Source organism: Pezoporus wallicus, unplaced genomic scaffold (assembly GCF_028554395.1).
Source record: "Pezoporus wallicus isolate ANWC-B61680 ecotype Strahan unplaced genomic scaffold, APGP_CSIRO_Pwel_v1 contig_6484, whole genome shotgun sequence".
In the NCBI taxonomy this organism is placed as follows: domain Eukaryota; kingdom Metazoa; phylum Chordata; class Aves; order Psittaciformes; family Psittacidae; genus Pezoporus; species Pezoporus wallicus.
Genome location: NW_026638903.1, coordinates 1686192 through 1710483, shown reverse-complemented (window position 1 = coordinate 1710483; position 24292 = coordinate 1686192). Strand labels below are relative to the sequence as shown.

The window sequence follows — 24292 nt, the reverse complement described above, 5'->3', positions numbered from 1 at the left end:
GAATCACTACACAAAATTTTACTTACAAGTTGCAAATCAGTTAAAGAAAGGACTTCATTCTCTCAAGTCGCATATCGAGGTGTGTCAGTAGATCAGATCAAGAACAGCAGAAGAGAGTCTCCAGCTGGGGTGGGCATGTCTCCTGGGCAAGTTTTCACAGCTATAGGATAGAGATAGAGCTGCTTCCTCTCTCTGAGTAGAGTTGATTAGTGAATGCTGGGTCAGGTTGTGCTTTGCACGTGGGATGGATTCTGGAGTGAGCAGCTGCAGCCCTGTCTTGGTATATGCAGGATTTTCAGGTGGTATAGTAGAAAAATATGAGGCAGTAATGCGCAGAGGGAGAGAGAGCATGTGCATGTGATTGGGTATCAGTCCTGATACACATGGAACATGTGTTACCTGCCTGACACACTGAGATTATACATGTGCTGCTTGTGAAGCCTGCTGTTTCTGGTTCCTGCACTAGGAGGTTCTAAGCAAGGCCAAAGATGAGGCTTTCTTAGCCCTCTTTATGCCATGTTCCTCTTATAAAAAGTTGCAAGTCTTGTTTCAGAGTTCAGCTTTGCTCTAATTACTGTGTTCTTAGCTTCTGCTGGGCAGCTAAACCTATCAAAATTGTTGAGTTTTGATTGTGACCTCCATTTTCTGGTTGCAGGCTTTAACTTTAGCAAATTCCTCACGACGAAACTATACAACTGGGGAAATTGTTAACCTGATGTCAGCAGATACTCAGCAACTCATGGAAATGGCTGTAAACCTCAACCTCTTGTGGTCAGCACCTTTTCAGATCATCATGGCTGTTGTCTTTCTCTGGAAAGAACTTGGCCCCTCAGTCCTAGCAGGTGTTGCACTGCTTCTTTTGGTTATACCTATAAATGCGCTCATTGCAGCCAAAGTAAAAAGACTGAAGGTGAGCTATTTAAATAAGCATAGTAAGAGAGATCAAGTTGTCATAATATAGAAATGAAGGGGTGTGTGTACAAATTATGCATGTGTAAGAATACTATAGGTATATCTAAATCAAACTCCAAACAAATAAGCAAAGCCAAGCTGCAGCTGTTTTTCACTGGAGGAAAGCATAACTGGAGTTATGCCATATGTTTGATAGCTAAAGTAGTATTTAGTTTGGAAACCTGTATTTCCATTATCCTGAAACAATAATTTTGTATTAGTAAAAATTACTGTGTGATTCATTTAGGAAACGACTGTGGTTTTGCATATTACATGAGTTAATTCTATTAAATAAGGGATTTTTGTAGGATTATGGCCCTCTTCTACTTTTATTATTCAGGCTAAGCTGCTCACTCGAATTTATCACATTCTCTTGAGATGGGAATTCCCATAGAGGTACTGCATGTGTTCTGATTTCCTTTCTGCTTCTCTGATGCTACAGTTCTCTTGGCACTATATTGCCTGTTAATACTTCTATTTCTGTGAGGTCCAATTGGAAAAAAAATCACAAAACTAAAACCCTAAGTTTTGTTTCATAATTGCTATCAAGGCAATTATTTATCTCTTTTCTTATTCTGCCTTTGGTGACACAACATGCAGTAGCGACTCTGGGTCTCCATTAATTCTTTTGTAAGGCTGTGACAGTTTAGAAACATAGAAAAAACAAGAAAACACTCTCACCTCTTTTGCAGATGAGCTGTTACAGCTATACATGCACTTAGATCCCTACTGTGATATGAGAGAGAGAGAAGAAATACAAAAGGCAATTAAATAATTCTGTCTAAAAGTTTGCAACTTGTTGTATTTGAATAAGACACAAAACATTAAAGAGGCTGCTAATTAGTATTATAGAAATGTGAGATGCAGAAGAGTCTGAGTGTAGCATAGGAGTAAGAAGAATTTCTGTGTTTCTTTGGCTGGTTCTTTCAGTAACAATGTATTCTTCAGTAACAAAGGAAGCTTTCTTCCTAACCTCTGTATATATGCATATATATGTATTCAGTGGTTTATATCCATATAGCGTTACATATATACTCATGTTTGTGTGTATATAGTGTTATACTATATTGTTAAAATGTTATTTTAATGTATCTAATGCTTTACCTGACTAATTATTTCCTTATACTACGTATGTATCTGAAAATGGTATAACTGCTGTTCTAGTGTGTTTTTAGCAAGGTAAAAAAAGCAAAAAAGGTATTTATTGCCTATAGAACACTGAATATTTTACTCTCCATTTTCTTTTGCTCACTGAAAAATGTAAACATTGCTGTCTTTTAACCAGAAAAGCCAAATGAAGAATTCAGATCAGCGAGTCAAGCTATTAAGTGAAATGTTACATGGCATAAAGGTAATGCAACAACTAACAAGAGTTTGGGGTTTTCAGTTAGGTTGCAAAGACAGAGAGTAAGTTATTTAAAAAGCCCTAGGTTTTATGAGTAACATTTCAGTTAACAGTGAAAAAAATTTACAGAGAAAGTGCTTTTGGAAATATTTACTGGTTTAATTTGATTTGAAAAACTTATTATTCATGATGCATTATTTTTAATACCACATTTTAATGAGAATGTAAAATATATTAATAGATGTCTGAAAACCTTCGGCAGACTGAAATTTTGGTATAGAAGAAAAGCACTTCACAAAGTTGGCTCACTTTTGTTGTTTAACCTGTGTTGAAATAAACCATCTCATTGTTTATGATACATACGGGAAAAGATGAGCTCTGTAGAAGTAACAGTAATGGGAGTATATCTTCCATAAGAACAACCTAATTTAGAGTTATCTCAGGTCTTGCTTTCATTTGTAAAACATTCAAATTGTTGTAGTTTGCATTGGTGATTATTTGAAAATGACATTTGGAGCTTTAGCTTATTTTCTGAAGCATGGTCACTGTTGTTTTGTTTTATAAAGATACGTTTGTTTGCTTGTTTAGATTCTCAAACTTTATGCATGGGAACCTGCATATCAAAGGAAGGTCATGAGCATTAGAGAACGTGAAGTGGATGTTTTGAAGTCTTCAGGTTATCTGACGACTTACTCCATGCTAACGTTGACGTGTATTCCTTTTATGGTTTGTTTTATAAAAATATTAATTCATGCAAGTCTGTTTCTCCGGTTCCCGTAGCAAGGGTCACTGAAAGAGCTTTAAACTAAACTTGAAGGGGGAAAGGGATAAAATCAAGCTCATTAGAGATAAGCCTGGGTCCAGCATGCCAGGGTTTGAGGGACAGGATCTTACTGCTCTCTAAACTACCTGAAAGGGGTTGTAGTGAGGTGAGGGTCAGTCTCTTTTCCCAAGTAACAAGTGATAGGACAAGAGGAAATGGACTCGAGTTGCTCCAGGGAAGGTTTAGGTTGGATATTAGTGATATTTTCTTCACCAGAAAGGTTGTCAAGCATTGGAACAGGCTCAGCATGCCTGGAGGTATTTAAAAGGTGTGTAGACATGGCACTTAGGGACATAGTTGGTGGTGGACTTGGCAGAGCTGGGTTAACAGTTGGACTCAATGATCTTAAAGGACTTTTCCAACCTAAATGATTCTATGGATCCAACTGGAAACTTCATTATGGATAAATGACCACCGTTAACTTCAGTTACAAAAAATGACATCTTCTAGTGCTTAACGCATGGTATGTAAGAGCTGAAGAGGAATATTCCTTAGGAATAGTGAAAGGGAGGATTAAGGCCATCCTTCAATCTGTAACCTTGCTAGCAATTGAAATAGTTAAAGCAGTGAGCGAGAAAAATTCACAAGTTGAATTAAATGCAGTGAAGTAATCAACTTCTTATTTAGAACTTTATTAGGAGTCTTCCTACTTTATAACTAGTTTAGTTTAGGACTCTGAAATTCAACAAAAGGCAGAAAAGAATCCGTAGGACAGGTTATTAAATGTAGGCTTTTCTGGGTATTCTGAAGGCTTGGCTGTCTGTTGTGTAAGAGTCCAGTTTATTCTCTGACGACTACTGACTAGATTCTTGAAAATAATTCCAAGTGTCCAACATAAAAATCCCTGCAGTAAATAATTCTATTTTATGTCCAATATCATAGCAATAGCAAGAGAAAGATAAAAAGGTGAATTTCCTGAAATACCGTGTTTTAAAAATGAAGAAAACACTTGATGAGATGGGGAAGCTATTTCATATAGTTTCACATTTATCTGGTTGGGTCAAAGACAGTTGCCATGGCCTTTGCTTACTAAAATGATGGTATTCCTGCAATCAGTATTGCAGCTATGCAATAATTTCCATGTGCAGCAGTTACAGAGCTCCTGCTTATACATGAGCAGAAATGGGATACTGCACCTTTCAAATGCAAACAAAAATAGTATATGTGTATAACTATGATTTTGCTTCTGGATATGTCATTTTCTTTCATTTGTTTAAAAGGTCTCCTTGGCTACATTTGGAGTCTTCTTTCATCTGGACAAAGATAATGTTTTAACAGCAACTAAGGTTTTTACATCTATTTCTTTATTTAACATTTTACGACTGCCTTTGTTTGATTTACCGTCTGTGATCTCTGCTGTTGCCCAGGTAAACATACTATGAATAAGTGCCATGAAAGGTTGATGTTTATACTCTTGTCATGTTTCATCTGTTTCTAGGAATGGTTAAGTCATTATTTATTTTAAGTTACATTTTGTTGACATGAAACTGCACAGTAGTTTTATGGATTGAGAAGCATAAAGGATGTTTAAAGGATGTTTCTGTCTTAAGGAGAAAGAAAATTAAAGGATTAACTATAAATTCTAACACTGGATATGTCAAGCATGCTCTGTTGCTTGATAACTATAAAGCAGTAGATCCTTAGGAAAAAAAATACACTTTTTTGACTTTAGATTGTTTAGTACTTTAAGGAAAATATTTTTTTAAATACCTAAACACCTTTTTTGTCTATCTTCAAATAGAAGATATTTGACAAGGAATATTATCTAGAACTTTAAAGTATTAAAATATTAAGTTTTTAATTTTAATTTAAGGAAGCACAGGCATGTTGTATTATATCTAATCTATCTACCTATCTACCTATTTACCTACCTATTCATCTTGCAGACCAAAGTTTCTCTAAGCCGTTTAGAGGATTTTCTCTGTGCTGAGGATATTAACCCTGAGGATGTCAATACAAACTACAGTGGAAGTAAGCAGTAGTTATTATTTTTTTAATTGGTCATGAGTTTATATGGATAATCATTAAGAAACTCAACTGAGGGGATGGATTAGCAATTCTTTGGTCTCTTTTTCTTTACTGCAACAGATAATGCTGTTGGGTTTATTGGTGCTTCTTTCAGCTGGGAAAAGAATGGCATGCCCATCTTAAAAAAGTAAGGTATTTCTCACTGTTTTTTTAATGAGCTCCTTTGGCAGAATGTGATGTTTATAGAGATTTTGTTCAGGTTTAATACATTTTCATTCAGATTAGTTCATGATGTTACATACCAAAAATAACATAAATTATTGTTTCCAGAGCATCCCATGTGACCAGTGTGCTCTGGAACGTCAAATCTGACCTGGTGTCCCTGATGCTCCAAGAGAAACCATGTAAAAGTGCATGTTTCCCAGTATAGCACTGTATTAAGTGCTATGGGAAGCCAGTGCCCTTCCCTTTCCTCTTCCTCTCTCCCACTCCTCCTCCCTCTGCCTCTCCATTTCTCTTTCCCTAAGAGGTCTAGCAGTTGATTGTCAGAGCGAGACAGAACGTAAACTACAGGTCTGAGAATAATATGATAAAACCAGTCTTTGGTTAGGCTGTCTCCAGTTGATTTCATTGTGACCAGATGAAAGCACAGTCTTTTAACTTGCAGACAAATCAATCTATATATAAAGCCATTATTGCAAGTTTCTGAAAGGTACATAGTCAAAAGACATGCGACCTGATGTACTAATTCCTCATCATTCTGAGGGTAAAATAGACTGTTTCTTTCTCACAGTGACCACTACTCATACATGATGGAATGTTTACAAAGCGAGTAACTAATTTGTCTTCCTCAATATTTCCAGCTTGAGTGTCAGGATTCCTGAAGGCTCTTTAGTTGCTGTTGTGGGAAAGGTTGGATCTGGAAAGTCATCTTTTCTTTCTGCTGTTCTTGGAGAAATGGAGAAGCTTGAAGGAACAGCTCAGAGAAGAGTAAGATTGTCTGTCTGTGTCCCCCTGCCCTGCCCACTCTTCAATACCTAAATTAAGCAGAACTGCTTTTGAAAGTGCGGTTTTTCCTCCTCAGCTATTTATGGTTGTAAAAATACTGGCAAAGGTAGCTCCAGCTTCTTGAATCTTCAAAGAAAAGTAAGAATACAGTGACATTTGTTATAGAATCATAGAATAGTTAGGGTTGGAAAGGACCTTAAGATCAACTAGTTCCAACCCCCCTGCCGCGGGCAGGGGCACCCTACGCTAAATCATATCACCCAAGGCCTTGTCCAGCCTGGCCTTGAGCACTGCCAGGGATGGAGCATTCACAACCTCCCTGGGCAGCCCATTCCAGTGCCTCACCACCCTAACAGGAAAGAATTTCCTTCTTATATCCAACCTAAACTTCCCCTGTTTAAGTTTTAACCCGTTACCCCTTGTCCTGTTACTACAGTCTCTATTGTTAATAATGTAACAATTTTGCTTTGTTGTCAACCTACATGATTGCAAAGCTATTTTCATTTTTTTTATAATCTATATAATTCAGTGCAGAAATCATGAGTGTTTAAGTCACGTATTGAGACTAACCGTCTCTAATGTTTGCTGGTTTTGAACGTACAAACATGGCCCACTCGGAGCAGTTATAAGCTGATATAGAAGATGATCAACTTTCTTGCAATGATTTATGTGGATAAGGAAATAGAATACAGGATGTGGATACAGGATATGGAAACAGAGGTTAAAGCTGAACTTTAGGCAGAGATGGAATTAGGGTGCTGGCTCTCCTAGCAACACGGACCCCAGTAGCTTAACTTGTCTTGTAGTTACATAGAGCAATGAAAGTCCCCAGTGCAAAATAGAGTTTAGGGAAGTTTTCAATAGGTTATAGATACAGAGGAAGTTAACCTCTGATGACAGACTACAGTGCTTGAATCAGTAAGTATTAGTGAATAAGCACACTATCAGTTAATCTGCTTGCAAGTGGATGTGGCACCGTTAAAGAAGTGTCTAGCCTTGAAAATAAGTGTTGAACAAGAATCCGCTCCTGTGGAAAGCAAGTACAGTATCCTGTCTCTGTTGCAGGGTGGGGAACAAATATGAAGTTGAGGTGTTTTGAATCTGAAAGTAGTAATTAATGGGAAAAAGATTAGCTGTGTAAAATCTATAAGGAAGGCATATATCCAACAAGTGTATCTATGCTATCAATTTGTTGTAAAATTAATAGAATTTAACAGAGCATGTAGCTGAATGTAAGAAAAGATTTATGAGCATTTCCAGTTATCGTTCCTGTCCTGTAACCTTGATTTCTAATTCTAATTTCATGCTGACACATTCCACAGCATGTAATATAAAAATACAGTCAAACTGTATTTTGATATATACCTAATACAGACCCATTTTGCTGCATATAAATCTTACAGTAGATGCCTGTTTGTCACCAAGATCTTTCCCTGAAAGGCTGTTCAATATATGTTCCAGCTTTGTTGGGTTTATTCACAGCATGTGCTCTTGTAATAATTACAGGCAAACTGTTATACAGGACTGTTCAACAGATTGTTTTTATTACCTGACTTAATTAAAATGTTAACAGTTTAATAATATAAACAGCTTAATAATTTTGGAGGTAGTTACTGGTTACTTTGAGGAAAAGCTGGATTTTCAAACATATTTTTAAATCCTTTTTTTTTGTGTTCACAGCCTGAGTAAACAAATTGTTTCCAATTCTTTTTAGGGCTCAGTGGCCTATGCTTCTCAGCCGGCTTGGATTCAAAATGGCACTTTACAGGAAAATATTCTGTTTGGTGCAAATCTACATAGGCCATACTATGAACTTGTTTTAGAGTCCTGTGCTTTACTGCCAGATTTGGAACAGTTACCGAATGGAGACCAAACAGAGATCGGAGAAAGGGTGAGAATTTGAGGGGTCAGAAATGATGCAATAAGTTACAGCTTTTATGTTTTTATGTATTACCTATTTGATAATTTATACTGATGACTTAATCAGTGCTCAGCCAAGTAAATCTATCACATCTCCTTACTTAGCTTACTTACTTTGAACCTAAGTTTTGTCCAAACTCTGAACACTTAAAATGGTTCTTTTGTATGCAGAAGTTTGAGTCAGCCCTGCCCTGTTCCCAGAGGGCTCCCTCTATAATGTAAAAATTCCTGTATGACTGTAAATAAAAGTATTTTTTTTTAATTTTCCAAACTACCTTGCATTCACCCATTTTGGAGTGAGAATTTAGTCAACAGAGCTCAAACTTTGTTCTGATTACTTGAAAATCCACATTTACCTTTCTATATTCATATCTAGTATAAAATTTACTTTGCTTATCTGAAAAACTAATGAGACGGAGTGTAATACACTCAGTATTTCATTTTAGCATTTCATATTTAAATGTGGACTATTTTGCTTTCTTAGGGTGTCAATATAAGTGGAGGGCAGAAGCAGAGAGTGAGTCTCGCTAGAGCTGTGTACAGCAATGCTGACCTGTATCTTCTGGATGACCCGCTGTCTGCTGTAGATGTACATGTTGGGAAACACCTTTTTGAGAAGATAATTGGCCCTTCAGGTCTCCTAAAAAGCAAGGTAAAGTAGGGTGGCCTCCTTTCAATTTGGGGATGAATTGGTTTGCACAATACAGTGGACACAGTAGAAGTCTCAGTCATTCTGCAGAAGGTCATCTCGCACCTAGTGTGTCGATGAAAATTGTTCTGCAATAAAGAGGCTAAATTGAAAGCACAGCTGATTGTCTCGGTTTGAAGCCTTTTGGGTAGGGATAGAACAGACCAGAAAAAAAGATTGAGAGCTTACCTGACATGAGAGTCTGAAAGCTTCACATAATATTTGCTTATTTCTTCTTTACTGGCAGTTTCTGAGGAGTGCCAGTGTGTATAGAAGGCTGGGTGGAGCGCTTTGTGGTCACTCTTGATGCCTCACTGCAGTAAATAGGTTATAGAAAGAAAGGCTTCTTACTGAACAGAGAAATTCCTAGGGGAAAGTGGATCAGAAGGAATAGGTTCTCCCATTTCAAAACTATTCATGTGGGAAGGTAAGATAGTTTGTAAAAAATCTCTTCTCAGTGTTATGAATTAATACAGATCATTACTGCTGGCTGATGTATGCAAAAAACATGTATTACTGTGAAATATTTACTATTATGAATACACTACTTACTATGAGGCAAATGTCTTTCGCTTTCCCTTTCTTCCGTCTCCCTTTTATCAGTTTACCTGCTCCATGGGTTATGTGGCAGAAGCAAGAACACTAATAATGGTAGACTTGTAAGCAGATTTTAATGTTGAGATTATAAAAGTAAATGTAGTAGATTAAAATCTGTTTTATCTACTTCTTCTCCTTACAACCTAATCTAAACCATTCTTGAGTAGAGAATGCACATTAAGAAATAGAAAAGTATAAGTAATACTGTATAAGCTGTAAGCATAAAGTTTGACATTACAATCAGCAGTTAAAAGAGTAATATAGTAAAGTGGGAAATAAATAATATGATAATAGAGTGGACAAATGAGCAAAAACCCAGAAAAATTCCATATATCATTCCAGTTATCATAACTGGAATATATCATATCATGTCTACTTTTAATATACACTTTGTATTTATATGAAGAAATGGAAAACAATGTGTTTCAGACTCGTATATTGGTGACCCATAATGTAACATTCCTGCCTCACACCGATCTTATAATAGTAATGGAAGAGGGCAGAATAAGTCAAATGGGGACCTATCAAGAACTTGTTTCAAAGAGAGCTAATTTTGCTGATCTTATTCAAGTCTTCAGTGCAGAACATACAACTGAAGAGACAACTCCTGTGGAAGGTGAGAAAATCTGTATGCTGTGTTTGCTTAGTACTTTTTCTTTTAATTCAAGATGTTAAAAATATTCCTCCTGGAAAATAAATAGAATAGTTGCTGAAAAATGTCTAAGTTTTGGTATAGAATTACAGGTTATACACTGAAAAATCAGGCTTTAATGTCTTGAGATTAAATGGTTTACTCTTTCAACTAATGAATGTATAATATGCTGCCTTATTCAGCTGTTTACTACCTTTGCATGCTGTATGAATTGCCTGGCAAAGTTACCTGATTCTGTTAAGTATTTGTCACCCAATAAAAGATTTGTGGACATTTTAAATTAATCTTGCAGTGTCAGCGATTATGTCCTGTTTTATATTGGATGCTTCCCATTTCCATCACCTTAGAGTGCTGCATGGAGCACAGCAGAAGGAGTAAGAGACTATTGTCCATCTGTAGGAGACAAAAAATGGATTGGGACTTAGTTTACTTCTGTACCTGAGTTGTTCAATGTGTTCTCTTGAGAGTTGCGGGAAACAAATAGGTACATTGACAATACAGTCTGTTTGACCTGTTTTCATCATGTACTTCAGAAAATTGTGGTTATTTGATTTTGAGAGAAGGAATCTCTCCACATGACAAGAAGATTCCTATAACAGATACATGACTGCAGATGTTTGCAATGCTGGTCTCCAGTTAGCTTAGCTACATTGAGTCTGCAGTAAGTACAGTGCACAATCTGGTGGTCTGATTAATTCGGGCCCTATACTGGAGCCAGCACTCTGGGTTTCATGGGGAGGAGCAGAAAGACAGAACAGCAGATTTGCAAAAGGCAGCAGTGGGCAGTCTTGAATTAGCTGTGTTGGGCTGAAAGTATGAGATAGCTGTGTAAAGGAAATATGTATTATTCATGAAGGGTAATAAAGTGAGGGAAGAGGAAACAAAGTAATGAGGAGAAGAAACAGCATGATACAACATTATACAGCAGAGATACATTCAGCAGGATGGTATGATTTAAAAATCATATATTTGTCGTGACAGATCTGTTGACAAAACCAACATCAAATATGAAAATAAGGAAAAAACCCCATTCCTGGAAGAAAAAAGTGGTGACTCCTTTCATTAACACACAAAGAGCAGCAAACTTGGTTTTCCAGCCATGATGCGAGAATACTTTGAGATAAACACTAACGTTAATACTTATAGGGATACACTTTCACTAAGCAAGAATGAAATGCCAAAGAGACTCTGGGGTCTTGGAGGAGATTTACCCACTGTCACAGTTTCAGAATTTGGTCATAAAACTTTCCGTCTTATGTAGTAGCTGTCCCGAGACTAGGTCGACTTCAGTAGTTCATACATCAAAGTATTCTCATCCATCATTTTGTCCCAGTTTTTAATTTCTAGCTTCCTGTACTGTGCCTGTCTACTCATGGCATAATACTGAAAAATGTTTTGATTCTTTTTTTTTTTCTGTTGTAGTGAGATCTCCCAAAGAAGAAAGCCAAATGGGCAGGAGTCTGCAAGAAAGAGAACTGCTGAAACGTAAAGAGTAAGGATCAAAATAATGAATAAAATTAGCCCTTGCTTAACTGTTGCAGTGTTAGAACAACCCTAAGTGCTGAAGTCTGTACAACTATGCTTCACCATGCAAACATGGGTGAAGCCTGAATGATCATCAGCAGTTGGCTGGAGGGCATGTATCTGGAGCTCATCTTCTGGTTACACTTTATGCTAAAGAAAACTGGTTAATGATGTGCTGCATGAGTTCAGGAGGTCCAGTTTTGTGGGCTGCTTCACTGTGTGAACCAAAGTACATTAAGCAGGAATGAAAGGAACTTTCAGAAGGCTAACTGAACTTACTAGTGTAGATGCACCCACAATTCCATGGCAGCAGTCTGGTGTATTAACAAGTTGTTTATGCTCTTTGTTTTTCCCCTCTGAGATTGATTTATCTTTTTCCACCTTTAAGAAAACTTCTGGGCTTTCAAATAGTCGAATGACCTCCTAGATCAATTTTTAAAACACTGTAGTGGTATATTGGAGGTGGTAGAAGATATGCAAAGGTGAAGTAGAAGAGATTCAAACTAGCAAGCACAACACTTCAGCTTAACCACCCTGGTCCAGAAGTAGTAGAATTGGATGTGTCGGATAGCAATCTCTAATCCTGGGCCCAGATAAGGGCTGAGACCTGAGTTGCACCACATTTACATGTGTCAGAAAAGGATGGTCTTGCAACTCTAGCTGATGCCTATGCAGGGCAAGCTTGGATTTATCTACAGGTAGATACAAGAAATGAAACGGCCATACCTCATGTTGTCTTCTGACCATGACATTATTGTAATAACAAAAATAGAACAGCTGAGAACAGTTCGTGGCTCCACAGGAAATAATTACAAGATTGTACAGTATTAACTTTTGCTTAGGAGCAATCAAACATATTCTTTGTGTGATAATTCACAAGAAGATTTTAAAGTGTTTCTTTTTTGCAGTTCTTCCTTTGATCAATGGAAACTACTCACGAACAATAAAGAAAAAGTTGCCACTGGTGGCGTAAGTATCACCAACAGAAAAGCTTTGACATTAAGTTTTATAAAAAAGTATTGCTTTGCAGTTTTCTGTTTCTTTTTAAGGTTGCCTGAAATCTCATTACTGAATATAAAATGTATTTAAATACCTGCTGGAGCAGAGACTAGAAAATTTTCATGGTAATACTGCTGCAGTATTGGTTTACGTTAGAAGTACACTTTCTGCAGTCTCCATTTAAAAAAATCCTAACAGTTGCTAGGTAGAAGGAAAAGAACAAGTGAAACTGAGTGTGGAGAAGGTCAAAACTTCCTGGGAAACTGTAGTTTACTTAAAATAAGAATGGGGTGGGAAAGGGAAGAAGATGGTAGAAATGGATGGTAGAAAAGAATCTGCAGAAGAGATAGAAGAGTTTGTGCTAAGTAGAGCTTATTTCCATCCTGTGATCAAATCAAAGAATCTGTCATTATTCTGTTCCTACCAGTTCTACCTTCCAAGTTTCCTAGCTGAGTTTAGCCTCATTAGTGCTCATCTACACCAAGGATGAGAATTTTCTTCTGCTGACACTAATTTCCTTGGCTCCAGGAGTCCAGAGTGGCAGTTCTAAGGTTTTTAGTTCCATTGATGAATAGAGTAAGATTTGCTTCATACAAACTGAATTGCATTCGCTTGTTTGTTTGATCTGTTTTTGTTCATTAGTTTATGTTGTATATAAGATAAGTTTGTATATGTATGTTCGTTTGTATATAAGTTTGTTTTGCATATATGATTTTCTAAGTCTGACACTGGAAAGTGTCACAAGCAAGTTTGCCTAGGATATGTATCGTTAAAGAGCAGAGTGTAGTGGGAGAGAAAACCTTTTTATAGGAGGATTTTGTATACCTAAATTATCAGATTTAATTAAGAAATGGTTTAGATTTAATCTGAATTTAATGTATCCACTTCCCATTATGTAATATGTATTTGCCTTCAACAGTTATAATGACTTTTTTATAATTTTTTTTTTTTTTTATATGTGTTCAGATGAAAATGTCAGTTGTTTTGAAGTACCTCCAAGCCTTCAACTGGCAATGGATGTGGCTAACCATAGCTGCTTATTTAGGACAAAATGCACTAGCTGTTGGACAAAATCTATGGCTTAGCACCTGGACTGCAGAAACAGCAAAAGTTAGTGATATCACAGAATGGAAACAATCTCAAAACTATAAACTTCATACCTATGGACTTCTGGGACTCATACAAGGCAAGGATGAGCATTTATGACTGTTTTCTCACCGCTTGCCAAGTCTGATCTGCCTGAATGTGTATTAGCAAAGAAATAATGCTGGCTGTTTCATAAACAGAATTGTATGCCACACAGTGTAATAGTTCAGCCTGGGGAGAGGAGATGTACAGGCATGATGAAGAAAATGGAATTTGAGTTTATGATACTTCTGTGAATTCTTGAAACATCCAATTGTAACCTAATGAAGTTACGTTGGCATCTCAGTGAGGAAGGAAAATAGTGTTGATGTGTGGCATGCTAACATGAGAGACTTACATGCAAGAAAAACGTACTTATGAAGTAGTAAGATGTATCAACAAACTACAAATATGTACATTTGTAAAACTAAGAAAGATATGTGACTGTTGAATTGCTCACTGTTGTAGAAAACTGTGACAGATACAAGCTCCATATGTTTCCTTCTCCAGCCATTCATACAGTCTTTTAATTCATCCATTCGTAAGGTCTTTTTGTTTGCTGCGGTGCCTATGTGGTCACCAGGGGATCCCTGTCTGCTTCTCGGGCATTGCATCATCAGCTGTTGGACAATGTATTGCATCTCCCTCTTCAGCGTTTTGAAACTGATCCAGTTGGTCAGATCATCAATAGATTCACAAAGGTAAAAGGAAAACTCGTGTATTTTCCATTTTATGAAAATGAAGCTTGAGCAACTAATGGATTTAATTCCATTTAGTGTTGTTGAAAAATGACAGATACAAAAGCAAGTGAATTCAATATCTAGCAATAGAAAGTTATTTTAGTGCATAAAAACTTTAAGAACTGTCTCAAGCTACTTTCTTACAAAATCATGGAAACATGTTATTAGAAGTTGTATAGACCCTTTTCAAGATCATTAGGAGGTCATTCCTCAAAAACTATTCTTGCCATGCAGCAAGTTTACTAGACATAAACCTGATCTGTGTTTCAAAAAATTTGTATTTTTCTTTGGTAGTATATTGCGTATCAGACCCAAATGTTTTTGTCAAATACAATTAATACATTGCATTCACATTCTCAGAGGTATATAGACTTAAGGTGAATATTATTTTCTATTTTTGTAGTGTTTTGGCTTTAACTGGAACTGCTAATACATAAACAAGTGTTACTTACTGTGACTTTAATAGTTCCCACTGTCATCATAACTACATCATTGCAATGCACTAATGATCAGTTCAGATATAATTACTGTTGGTAGCTGTGTTTTCTAGAGTAGACCCAAGAGCGGTTGTATAATACACTAAAAGATCAGTTGATTTAGGTTCCACTCAGGACCCTGGTCTTTGGCAGTGGTATATTATAAACTGGGTTTGAAAAAGCTTTACTGTGTACAGTAAGAGATTAGTAATATTTCAGTATAGTTCTAAAGTTATTAACAGGAGTATACAAGGGTTAGGATTTTAATTCCTGGCTTCCTTTTCAGTCTGATATGCTTTACGTAAGTATTGAGTCACAAAATAGCAAAAGCTGTCTCTTTCTGACTTGAATACTGAGCCTGTTCTCTGACATACCATGTGTAGTCTAAAAGCTATTATGTCTATTCCACTTTTAGAAAAATAGTAACAGTATTTGAATACATTCTATTATGATATAATCGGGGGGACCCTACTAATTTTAATTGAAGATATTTTAGTTTGATTCCGTTTTTAAAGAATTCCTTCTCAAAGTTTTTAGTGGAATTTACTCACAAAAGTCTTGATTTTTCTGTGCATTTTTACAGGACTTATTTATAGTGGACTCACGTTTCCATTACTACTTACGAACTTGGCTAAATTGTACACTAGATGTTATTGGAACCATTCTGGTTATCACATCTGCCTCACCACTATTCATAGTGGTAGTTATTCCCCTGGGGTACTTCTATTTTACTATCCAGGTAACTGCATTAGGCTTTTACAAGGATTTCTGGATTTATGTGGGCGAAATATCCAAAGCAATCAAGGATACGGGCTTAAATTATTCCTTACTGTGAAAAAAAAAAATCTCCAAATATATATGTGTGTGTGTGTGTGTATATAAAGAACACGTGAAATTGCTTTCAGAAAAAGTCCTCAGGCTCCTTAAAAGGAAATTGAATATATCCTGCAGTGCTTGTGAACTTTTAACAATTTTGTGCTTTCCTCTTTATTAGGAAGATACAATATTGATAGATTCCACCAAGAAATTTGATGGTTACCTGAAAAAATGGGGTGTATGTTGTAGTGAATGTTTAAAGTTCAAGTAACTGTGAAACAGCAGACATGAAATAGAATGATGCTTAAACTACCTGTGCCATATATTTTATAGTGTGTCAGTTATACTACTGAGAAACCAAAAGTAAAGTTTTAGAAACACTAATTGCTGCATTTCTGTTTCTTGGTGCTAGAAGTATGGTCTGTGATTAAAGACCTTAAAAGATTCTCAAAATAAGAATATAGGGGAAGGAAAAGAGGACCTGGATTCAGTCTCTGCTAAGGAATTTACATTGATACGTTGAAGAAACAAAAGGTGACTTTCATCTGTGAAAGAAGTAGGACATTCTAATTTGAAATGTTATGGAGAAGTGTTAGTTAATTGTTACTTCTTGTGGTATAGCCCATTTTCTATAGAATTTGGAAATAATGTTTTCTTATTTAACCTTGCCACTAATTTATATATTGCAGTTCTAGAAGCATTATGACGTTGGTGTGCCCCAAGAGACAGAGGTTTTTTTTTTTTATACTCTTTGCAAACAGCTTTTTTTCTGTGCAGGGACTTCCAACTTCATCATATTCAAAATTCACAGGAGTTACTAGACAGATAACTGGAAATAAATATAGCAAATATTTTAAATAATGTAAAATAAGCTGTAGCAACTTAGAATGTCTGTCTTGTCTGTTTTACACTGTTTTATTAGCGATACTACATAGCAAGTTCACGACAAATTCGACGGCTAGCAGGAGCGTCCCATTCTCCTGTGATTTCCCATTTCAGTGAGACTCTTGTAGGGCGATCAACAATTCGAGCATTTGGCCACCAAGAGAGATTCATTAGAAAAAATAATGATGTTGTGTATGAGAACTTGGTTTACTTCTACAACAACGTCATCTCGAACAGGTACTTTACAGGAGTTCTGCATCTGTGACTGAGACCACCTTCTGTAGAATTCCACAACTACCTTTAGTCAGGGAAAACCCACTGAGAAAGAGAAGAGCTATTTATCCAGCACTCTTTGTAATGAGTGCATAGATTATGTATAAACACTAGGATGATTTCTTCTTTATGTACCAAAGGTTTATAGAAAACATGCATATTCTGTTGAGAATATTAAAAAACATCTGATGAGAATATAGTAAAAGAGGGGGGAGAGGGGAAGAAAAAGAAGTTTACCAATACATCGTAAGCATGGCCTGTATGACATTTCAGATTCGTCTTACAAGTTTATGAACAAATCAAACTTGTATTTCAGTGATTCACATGGAAGAAACCTGAGAAGAACCCTCAAGAAGTCTTGAGAGGGGAATCTTTGGTTTAAGGAAAATAAATGCTTTTCCTCTCCTTCCTTTGGGATGCAGTTCAGTTAGAGGCAGAGATGAGCAAGGATATTTCAGTTCTGGTTTTCAGTCATATACCTGAATCTTTTCCGGATAGGAAAAGCAGTATAAAGAGTGAAGGAAGCAATAGCCAGGAGCTGAGACCTGCATTTGGTTTTTAGCAGTGCTACCAGTTCTAGATATATCCCCTGGCCAGTGCATCTGTAAAATGGGAATGATGGCACTTACCTCTTTTGTTAGGGTAAATTGCTAACATACATAATGATCTCAAGTAGTCATTATATTAGCAATATGTTCACTATACTATAAAAAATTTTGTAGGTAATTCACTTTTTTCTTTGCCTTGATTTGCTAACAGGTGGCTATCTGTTAGGCTTGAATTTCTGGGAAATTTAATGGTGTTCTTTGCTGCACTGTTTGTAGTACTGGCTGGAAATACCATGAGTTCTTCTACAGTGGGTTTATCTATATCCTATGCTCTAAATGTAAGTAATAGTACAATTTTTTTGCTGCTCCCACATTGCTTATGAAGAGGAAATAATACATACAATGAAGCTGAGTAGGTGAATGTACGCAGTAGCATCAATGACATTGAATCTCATGGGCAGAACAGAGTTTTCTTTTAAATTCCATTAATTCTGGGAAGCTTCACATTAGTTATTTTCCACTTCTCAATTTAGATGAAATAATAATAATAAAAATGTATTTAAAAATCAGTAGATATGGTTTATTTTTAAGTGTTTTGTTAATCTAAATCAGAAGCTTAGTCATGTACAATTATAGTTCATATTTTAGTCCTTGTTCTCGTTCACTTGTTGAATGTTACGCAGGATTGCTTCCTTAAAGGTTTAATAAAATCATTTACTTTAGCATTTTCCTTGTAAAAGTAATACATGAGAGCCACAGCTGAAATGTGTCTTGAAGTAAACTGTACTGGTAAGTTGCTAGTTAAAATAAATCTTCAGTATTAAGTATACACAAACTAAGCATCCAAATTTCTTTAATCTTATGATGCTTAGGGGTGTAGCAGTATCCAGTTTCTCACTGTAGTAAGTAACTGCTTCAGAAACACAGCTGACAGGTACTCATGAACACACACACACGAAAATATAGACAATTACCTGTCGTGGCATATCCACATCACCCCCAACTGGCAAGAGTTCCATTTTCTATTACTCAGAGAAAGAACAACCTCCTTTATATCAACATTTTTGTGGTGATGGTAGTCATAGGTACTGCAGAGTTTTTTACCTTCATCTGATGTCAAATTGACACCATTCTGTAGTTATATACAGCCTTTCAAAACAGTTGACTCTAAGAATTCATTTGGCTCACTGTTTTCCTATAGGAGTGGAAATATTTAACCACAGAATTGGCTCTGTCTGCAGAAGCATTTCCAGCTCTTGAAGATGAGAAATTTGGCAGACATGATAGACCAAATACATATCTCCATTACAAATTCCTTGTTCTGTATTGCTAGCTTACTTTACCTAGGGAATAGTGCATTAATACCTGCAGTATTAGCCATATATGATTTTCCTTCCAACATCATACTGAGCACTTTCTGTAGATCCTGAAATAGTTTCATATTTCTGGAGCTGTTATATTAGTGAAAATTACAATAGCCATTGGGCAGTCTGAAAGCAGACAAGAAGTTCCCAGAGGAATGCTGAGATCAGTAATTTTCTGACAGTTCATTTGGTGTGCCATCATTTTCTGTATACTTTTTGGCTTCTGTGATTAGGCATGCAGCTTAGGAGATGATTAAATTCAGGGTAAGTTTTGAAATTTATATGCTGTATTTTGGTAGAGTCAAATGTTTATGTTCTATGATGCAACTATTTCCCCAGATAATTCAGAGTCTAAATTTTTGGGTGCGTAAAGCATGTGAAATCGAGACCAATGCAGTTTCAATTGAAAGAATTTGTGAATATGCAAAAATGGATAAAGAGGTAAGCATTCTTCTTGAAATGGAGAGGATTCTTCCTCAATATTTAATTTTTGTGCTTAGAAAATTATCTAGGTTGATTTTAATATTGGTGAGTGGCAATAGGTTATAATTTGTTCTTAAATACTTCCTCTTATTGTTTTATGCTGAGAATAATATGTAGCTTCTTCATTACATTTATAGTCATGCAGTTTTATTCTTACTTTGACCATAAAATTCTTCACATTCTTCTTAGAAGTAGATTTTGTAGTGAGACTAATGCACGTGAACTTTCTACACTATGTGCAACCAAGAGGAGCATTTATTTAAGAGGGCATGAGAGGCCTGTCAGACCCCTAACTCTCCTCTTGTCTGAAGAGACATTTGCTTAAAACTGATTTGCCTTGGTTATTGTGCTTTTCTGAAACTAGTGCCCATGTCAGGCATGGAGGCAGAAGAGCCTTGGTCTGTCTCAGAAACAAGAATCTCTTTTACTTCTTCATTCTCTTTTACACTTCCCTCATGTTTATGTTTCCTGGTCTTTGTTCACATCTTTCTGTTGTCTCCTACTCCACTTCTTAGAACAAAACATATCTCATAAAATATGCTTTTAAATATCTGCAAGATTAGGTATCAGATTAAATTCAGTTCCTGTCAACTGATGGAACAAATACCAAACTATTAGCAACTACTCGGTTAAACTGAGTTCACCTTTTTAAATGAGTGTATACATGTTAAAAACCCCCCAACCCAAACCCAAAACCCCTAAAAAACCCAGCTGGAATGTTTCTGCCCAGTGGTCATGAAAGCAGGTTCTCCTTCCCTTATATTGCATTGGAATTATCATAAACCTTCTGGGACTTTTTATCATTTTCCTAATGTTTTTATTTATTTGTAACACTTTTAGAATCATATACTGAAATACCAATGGTTGTAATTTCAGGGACCGTGGATAACATCAAGAAGACCACCAGTGGGGTGGCCTGATAGAGGAATAATAGAGTTTGTTAACTACAAGGCTCAGTACAGGAAGGATCTTGGTTTAGCCTTGAAGGATGTCTCTTTTCAGACACAGAGTAAAGAGAAGGTACTGTATATAACAGATAAATCAGAGGTATAAAATTCTGGTTTCCAACTTTCTAATTTGAAAAGATTTAACAGGAGGACACTCTATTACTAGACACAGCAAGATGAAGTTGAACAGCAAAGATACTAAGTGGATAAGACATTAAAGAAAAGACAGATGAGAAAACTACTTTCTCCTACTATGCAGAAATACTTTTCCTTGAAAGAAACTGGAATAATGTTTTATGAATTTAACAGTTTTAAGGAAGATACACATTTGAAATTAAATCTCTTGTCTACTGTGATGAATACTTATGTAGAGAAATATGTTTCCAGATCAGTGCTAATTAACTTTGGGTTTGGGCTCAAGGAGCACTAACCGAGACCTAGTTTAGAATCATTGGTTTGAGCTGAGTGCTAGAGAAAAGGGAGGGGAAATGGCAAGAATTCCCACTGAACCAGGCAAAGTCTGTGCAGCTTCTGAAGGAGTGTTCTTGATTGTGAGTCAAGTTCCAAAGTGAGTTTTAAAGTTTTATCAACCTATAGGATTGCATGTTGGTGAAACAAACTGAAGTTTTGAAATGAAAGTTGAAACTGAATTCTCTCATCATTTTTTCATATAGGATGTGTCACATGGAAAGTTACAGTCTTTATCAGGAAGCTTTCTGTTTCAGGTTGGAATTGTTGGAAGAACAGGAGCTGGTAAATCAACACTCACAAATTGCTTGTTTAGGGTTCTAGAGGGATCTGAAGGCAAAATAATTATCGATGGAATCGATATATCAACTATTGGACTCCATGACCTACGTGGAAATCTTAACATTATTCCACAGGTGAGATGTGTTTTAGAGGGACCTTTTTTTTTTAATAACACAGGACACTTTATTTTGGGGGAAAAAATTACACCCCTGAATTCCAAGAGACAGGCTGCCAAGAGACAGAGGCATAAAACTCCAGTAGAAATTTATTGATCTTTGAAACCAGGCTCTGTTATGGCCTGTTGGGTTTTAGAATTGAATTTTTGAGAATCTCAGCTATTGATTAGCCAGTAATCTTCAGTACTGCTGGCAGAATGCTGTCCTGGAAAACGTCACAACTGCATGTTGGCAGTTATATTGGAAGAAGCTTCAAAACAAAGTGACCGCATAGTTTTTATAATGCTTGGTTTAGTTTGACAGGCTTAGCTAGAATAGCTCATGCTACATATGGTATTTGCAAGTGCCACCTGAAGGCAAAAATATTTAAAATAACTCTAATTATGTCTGAAGACTGTAGGGAGTAAAGTCATGTATACACAAATAGTGTAATATGTATTTCGGCTAATCTGCTACAGTCTATCATGTAAAGCCATCCTTGCTTACTTACAGGGCAGGAAACTCAAGATCAGTTCACATATCATTAGGATTGTGTTTGTGCTGGTAGACTGACTTACACTGAAATGCTCTAGGATAAAGTAAAACCTTGAACACAAATTTAGTGGTCACCTGAAGACCTTCTGCATGTTCCCTGAATGCCATTCATAAACCCATTTTTGTGCATGGGTGATGTTAACATCACTTACAAGAAATTTATCTGATGTGTTTCCAAAGGAAGGTCTGGTTTTTTTCCTAGCTTTTCTGGAGCTTTAACCCTGGTAATATTTGCTGTCTGTCTTTAGCATAGACTGTGCTAATATTTAAACAAAAAAAGTTTGGGTCTTTCGAAAAATGAGCTGAATAGAAAAAACATGCATATATTCCTTCAAATCCTTGTCTGCTTTTCCATATTTGTCCCAGTTTGCGATGTTAATGTAAGGACTTTTGGCAGGCTGTTTTAAATTTGTGCTGGAATTGTGCACTTACATTCTGCTATTATTTAGGACCCCATCTTGTTTTCCGGGACACTGCAGTCAAATTTGGATCCACTTGGAAAACACTCTGATCTTGAACTGTGGGAGGTACTGGAACTGTGTCACTTAAAGGATTTTGTCCAGTCACTCCCAAAGAAACTCCTTCATGAGATTTCAGAAGGTGGTGAAAATCTCAGGTACATAAACAAGAAAGTGCTATTGGAGTTATTTTCTTCTACTGTCAATCTATGTTCCTTGCAGAGAATTTCCTTCAGGAAGTATCAGTATAATGACACTTCTGTCCTTCTAAGTAAAATTTTTCTGGTAGTATGTGTTTCTTTGAGGTGGCCAACTGTTCACAACTGTATAAAGACCTCTGACCTGTGCTGTATGGGAAGCCAAGCAAGTAGACTATTTTCAGCTCAAGTATACGAATAGGTGTAAAGGAATGTGTGGGAGGGTGGCAATTCATGCACTTGCTAATTAGAGCAGGATAGACAAGTGCTCATATATTCGTACTTAAAAAAAAAAAAGAAAACAATAAAGCACTGAACATGGAAAGAAGACAAAACTGCAGAGAGCTTAGGCCTTTGCTTTACTTGCTCAGGCAAAGCACCTGATTTTTTTCCTTGTAAAACATTAGCACATAGTTATGCAAGGAGTGTGACACTTGAAATAAAAGAAGGGCTCAAAGCTCAAGGAGACAAATGCTGAAGCTTTTTGTTTTGCTGCTATGGGGCAAGTCTTAGATGGAGCTTTCTGAATATCAACTTGAATTTTTTTGGAAGATCATTTTCAGGAGGAAGTTTCTAGAAGGCAAACACCACAGCTAACATATAGGAGTATCCGTACTTTTGCACTGTGTTATTAAAAAGTGGTCTAGTCCTCCATCATCTGGTTTATTCCCATTATAATGTGAATGTGGAAATTGAAGGCAAGACTAGGGTTATGCTCTAAAGTTCAGCCACAGGTGTTCAAGAGTCACAGCTATAATTGGTATGCCGAGCAAGAAGAAATGAAAACTCCCAAAACAAGGTGAACATATTTCACTAGTCTTGTCAGAAGTACAAAACATTGTTAAGCAAGATAGGGGAGAATATCAGCTTTATATTGTTCTCTAATTCCTAACCTGATCTTTTCACATGTATTTTTAATAGTGTTGGGCAGAGACAGCTGGTCTGCCTGGCCCGTGCTTTGCTGCGAAAGACAAAAATCCTGGTCCTAGATGAGGCAACAGCTTCTGTTGACATGGAAACGGACAACTTGGTGCAGTCCACCATCAAAAGAGAGTTTCACAATTGCACAATATTAACTATAGCCCATAGGTTACACACAGTCATGGATTTGGAGAGGTAAGTTTTGGTAAGCCATTTTAAAAATAAATGGCTTCCTGAAAATGTAACTGTTTTCAGACTACTAAAGTTTACACTCCAATATTTTTTACCTTATTGTCTTTGTATCTGTACAATCCAAGGTATCCCAAAAGTCTTGAGCATCAGTATTAATTAAATATCAGTACATATGTCCCCCTTCTAATTACAAAGTTAATATCTTTACTGCTAAGGTACAGGCATAAACTACTGTTAAGACCACTTAATTGTATAGAGTATGTATGAACTACAGCACTTCTACCAATTAAGCAAAAATGCCTCTTTCAAAAGTTTTTGTTTGTTTTCTTTAATATAGGAGTTCCTAGCTTTAGAAACCAATGAATTACGTAGGGCAATGGTAATTCTTCTAAGAGTTCCCATTATCCAGAGATACCTGTATTTGGATTGTAAAATATAGTTGAAGAGCTGATTTTTCTTCTCCTGTAATCTTTCTGGTTTTGCATTGTAGAGTGCTTGTTCTGGACACTGGAAGGATTCTAGAATATGATACACCACATAATTTGTTACAACAGAAAGGTGCCTTTTCTGAAATGGTTGCAGAGGCTGGGATAAGAAGATAAAGAAAACTAAGGAGTTAATACTCAATGAAGACAAGAATTCCTTACTCCAGTAAACACTGGAGGGGTATCTGGCATTCCACATATCTATGGAGTATTTTATATTCCATTTGAAATGACTAGCTTGCTCAAAAGCTCCTCACAGCATTGCTTTTTACTACAACTACAATCTGTATATATTGGTCAGGTTTCTTAAAATCTTTTCTGATTTTATGCAAATCACTTATTTTGATCATATTGGCACTGGAACAACAGAATGAAGCAGTAATTTTCATGGCATATTTTAACTGTTGCACTAGTAAATGCAAACTGAAAAATAAATCTTGTTGTTCA

At 36.3% G+C, this 24292-nt stretch overlaps 1 protein-coding gene across 6 annotated transcripts in view; it reads left to right on the top strand.

The window, feature by feature from the left end:
• The window catches only part of LOC130601147 (multidrug resistance-associated protein 1-like), a 32071-nt gene extending 7779 nt beyond the window's left edge, over window positions 1–24292 (top strand). For 4 of the 6 annotated variants that reach the window (XM_057413018.1, XM_057413015.1, XM_057413019.1 and 1 more), the window contains 23 exons: window positions 656–910; window positions 2237–2302; window positions 2885–3022; window positions 4340–4486; window positions 5006–5090; window positions 5208–5274; window positions 5951–6077; window positions 7810–7986; window positions 8500–8667; window positions 9730–9916; window positions 11375–11444; window positions 12385–12445; window positions 13442–13661; window positions 14147–14301; window positions 15400–15555; window positions 16555–16754; window positions 17550–17676; window positions 19042–19143; window positions 20062–20205; window positions 20858–21016; window positions 22042–22208; window positions 23169–23363; window positions 23851–24292. In XM_057413018.1, coding sequence (XP_057269001.1) covers window positions 656–910; window positions 2237–2302; window positions 2885–3022; window positions 4340–4486; window positions 5006–5090; window positions 5208–5274; window positions 5951–6077; window positions 7810–7986; window positions 8500–8667; window positions 9730–9916; window positions 11375–11444; window positions 12385–12445; window positions 13442–13661; window positions 14147–14301; window positions 15400–15555; window positions 16555–16754; window positions 17550–17676; window positions 19042–19143; window positions 20062–20205; window positions 20858–21016; window positions 22042–22208; window positions 23169–23363; window positions 23851–23962 — 3285 coding nt within the window. In that variant the 3' untranslated portion in view covers window positions 23963–24292. The remainder of the gene's footprint in view (window positions 1–655; window positions 911–2236; window positions 2303–2884; window positions 3023–4339; window positions 4487–5005; window positions 5091–5207; window positions 5275–5950; window positions 6078–7809; window positions 7987–8499; window positions 8668–9729; window positions 9917–11374; window positions 11445–12384; window positions 12446–13441; window positions 13662–14146; window positions 14302–15399; window positions 15556–16554; window positions 16755–17549; window positions 17677–19041; window positions 19144–20061; window positions 20206–20857; window positions 21017–22041; window positions 22209–23168; window positions 23364–23850) is intronic. The other 2 variants (XM_057413017.1, XM_057413021.1) reach the window with 2 other exon arrangements.